General features: G+C 35.3%; 1 protein-coding gene across 1 annotated transcript in view; it reads left to right on the plus strand.

Moving 5' to 3' along the window:
• The window catches only part of LOC109840917 (fumarylacetoacetase-like), a 12,377-nt gene continuing 12,193 nt past the window's right edge, over positions 2,447-2,630 (plus strand). The window contains 2 exon segments of the mRNA XM_020409746.1: positions 2,447-2,613; positions 2,615-2,630. The exon segment at positions 2,615-2,630 is cut by the window's right edge and continues 102 nt beyond it. Coding sequence (XP_020265335.1) covers positions 2,534-2,613; positions 2,615-2,630 — 96 coding nt within the window. The 5' untranslated portion in view covers positions 2,447-2,533.

Raw genomic sequence — 2,630 nt, forward strand, 5'->3', positions numbered from 1 at the left:
TAGAAAACCGAGTGTGTAGAAGAAGTTCTGGCTTCCAAACCGGATTGTGTTAGTGGATTTCTCCCCGGGAGTGGGGAGCGGAGACGTAGGACGGAAGGTCCGAACTCCGTGATCATCTTTGTGTGTTTGTGATTGTCTTGGCATCTCACTTGTACTTATTGTTCATATCATTCTTGTCGCCATTATCTATTGTTTACATTGTCCACTATCTTGTTTATCTTGTTTATATTTATATCACCCTTAGTTTATATATCATTGCATATATATTTCATCATATAGGATATATCACTTTGTATATATTGCTTATTCTTGCTTATAACTCTTGTATATCTATCTTGCAAGAATACAACTTGTTAATTAATTTTAATTGACATTTAATCGGATTAGATTAGCATAAGACCCTAATCACCCCCCTCTAGGGTCTAACAGGAAGCACCGCTTCAATTTTCCCCCCAATTGGTTCTTTTCAATGTGTAGGATAATTTTTGAGAGGGGAACTTATGGTTATATATATAGGTAGTATAATTAGTGGGATAATTATAACAAATTATCCCAATTCTAATTCAAGTAGAATTCTACTTGACTAACGCACCAAAAAAATAATACAGTTCTAGTTCTACAAAAGTTCTATTTGACTAACACTATAAAAAATATCCCATTTTCTAATTCTATGTGACTACCACCTTAAAATTTTATCCCACAGATTATCCCAGTTCCAGATTTAAGTTCCATGTGACTAACCCCCCTTTAAAGGCAAAAAAAAAGGTAGGTGTGGTTACATATGCAAACATAGGGGTTAAGAAAAATAGCTGTCGTGAGAATAATCATATCCATCTTGTTTACACAATTTTGTATATTTGTAAACAACTTTAATTAAATACCCTAAAATTTCTAAAAGTTGCACTTTAGTGTCTTTTGTTATGTGATGTTCTTGGATACGAAGAAAACCGTCTGAATTCTACTTTACCTTATTTTTAAAATTTTTAAGCACTTATCTGTAGTACTTAAAGCACTTCTTAGGGTACTTGAGTGCATGGCTTTAACATAAGGAGCATTAAAGTGCAAGATTTTTCTGAAATTACCGGACATTTAAGTGCATTTTACCCTTTCATTTTTTTACTGCCTTAATAAAGTTGCTCTTTTTAGGTCCCTATATATATAATGGAAGCCTGAACTTTTCTTTTTCTTGGTAGTACAATGTTTGAAGTTTTGAGCTACACTAGTCTCGGAAGCCACCTACCAACTTTGGCCCTCTTGTCACGTGGTTTCTTCGGACCCATAGCTTGCGACAAACAAAGACCAACCGTTGGCCCTAAAGCCTCAATCTTTAATCAAGAGATCCAAGGCATCAATGTGAACAATGCTCTAAATATTAAATCACCTTTAAATCCCCCATTTTTGCAGTAAACTGCAAATTCAGATGAGGACGACAACTCGAGCGTCCAACGCCAAAGACGTAGGTCTGGAACGTTTCGTACAGTGTCTATGCGGGCATCGATGAGTGCTGTCAATGAACTTACACTGGATGGGGTGAGATCAAGATGGGATTAATTTACAGGTTTTACACCTAAAAAATGGGGGGATAATCAAATTTAACATTCTATTAGATTGTAGATTATCCGATTTCAACTTTAATTCCTTTGAATTTATGTTGAGCGTATTTATGATTTTCGATCCTAAGTGTTATTTTATTGTATATTGTTAGTAGCGTCAAGTTATATTTAAATTTGCTTAATTGCACCTAATACCCCATGGTTTCCCCTATTTTGCACTTATATACCCTTAATTGTTTTTGGCAACACTTATACACCCGGTTTTTATATACCTTCTCATATGCATTACACGCAATTTCTTCCCAAAAAATTCTCATTTGATACTTACATGCTAAGTTTAGATTATTTTAACTCTTAATCTTTGCTGAATGTAATATCAAACCTATCAAAATCCTATTTTGAAATAAAATTAGGGTATTTTAACATAGAATGAAGGTAGTTTTAAAAGTGAATTAAAAAAAATAGGGTTAAAAATTTCTAAATTAAGCATGTAAGTGTTATATGAAAATTTTGTAGGAAAAAATTCTCACATTTGTATAACTAATAGTACTAAAATGCAAAATTTTAAACTTTAAATTACGTAAGTGCTGCAAAAAAAAAAGGTGAGGGCATATAACTGCAAAGTGGGGGGGCACTAATGGGTGTTTTAATTGCAATTAAGCCTTAAACACATAAAAGATAAATAAATGACAAGCTGTAAATTACCAAAATAATTAGGAAGGACAAAAGGATTTGACTCTAATTTATATTTGGATCTATTTAATCACCCATGGGCTACTGCCAGTCACGAATCCCGCATAGAAATTCCTATGCAGGCGTCTCGTATGAAAGATCGTTTGCCCAACCTTTTGAGTTCCCGCTTGAAGGCGACAGCTGCGACAAACAGACGTAAACACTATCCACCCACACGCTGAATCACCCCTCGTCACTCTTCTCTCTCTCTCTCTCTCTCTCTCTCCTCTCTTTTTGAAGAAAAAGCTATGGCTTTGAAATCGTTCATCGAGGTTTCCGCCGACTCCCACTTCCCTCTGGAGAACCTCCCCTTCGGAGTTTTCCGTCCGAAATCAGCCGCCGCCG

Source organism: Asparagus officinalis, chromosome 5 (genome assembly GCF_001876935.1).
Source record: "Asparagus officinalis chromosome 5, Aspof.V1, whole genome shotgun sequence".
Classification (NCBI taxonomy): domain Eukaryota; kingdom Viridiplantae; phylum Streptophyta; class Magnoliopsida; order Asparagales; family Asparagaceae; genus Asparagus; species Asparagus officinalis.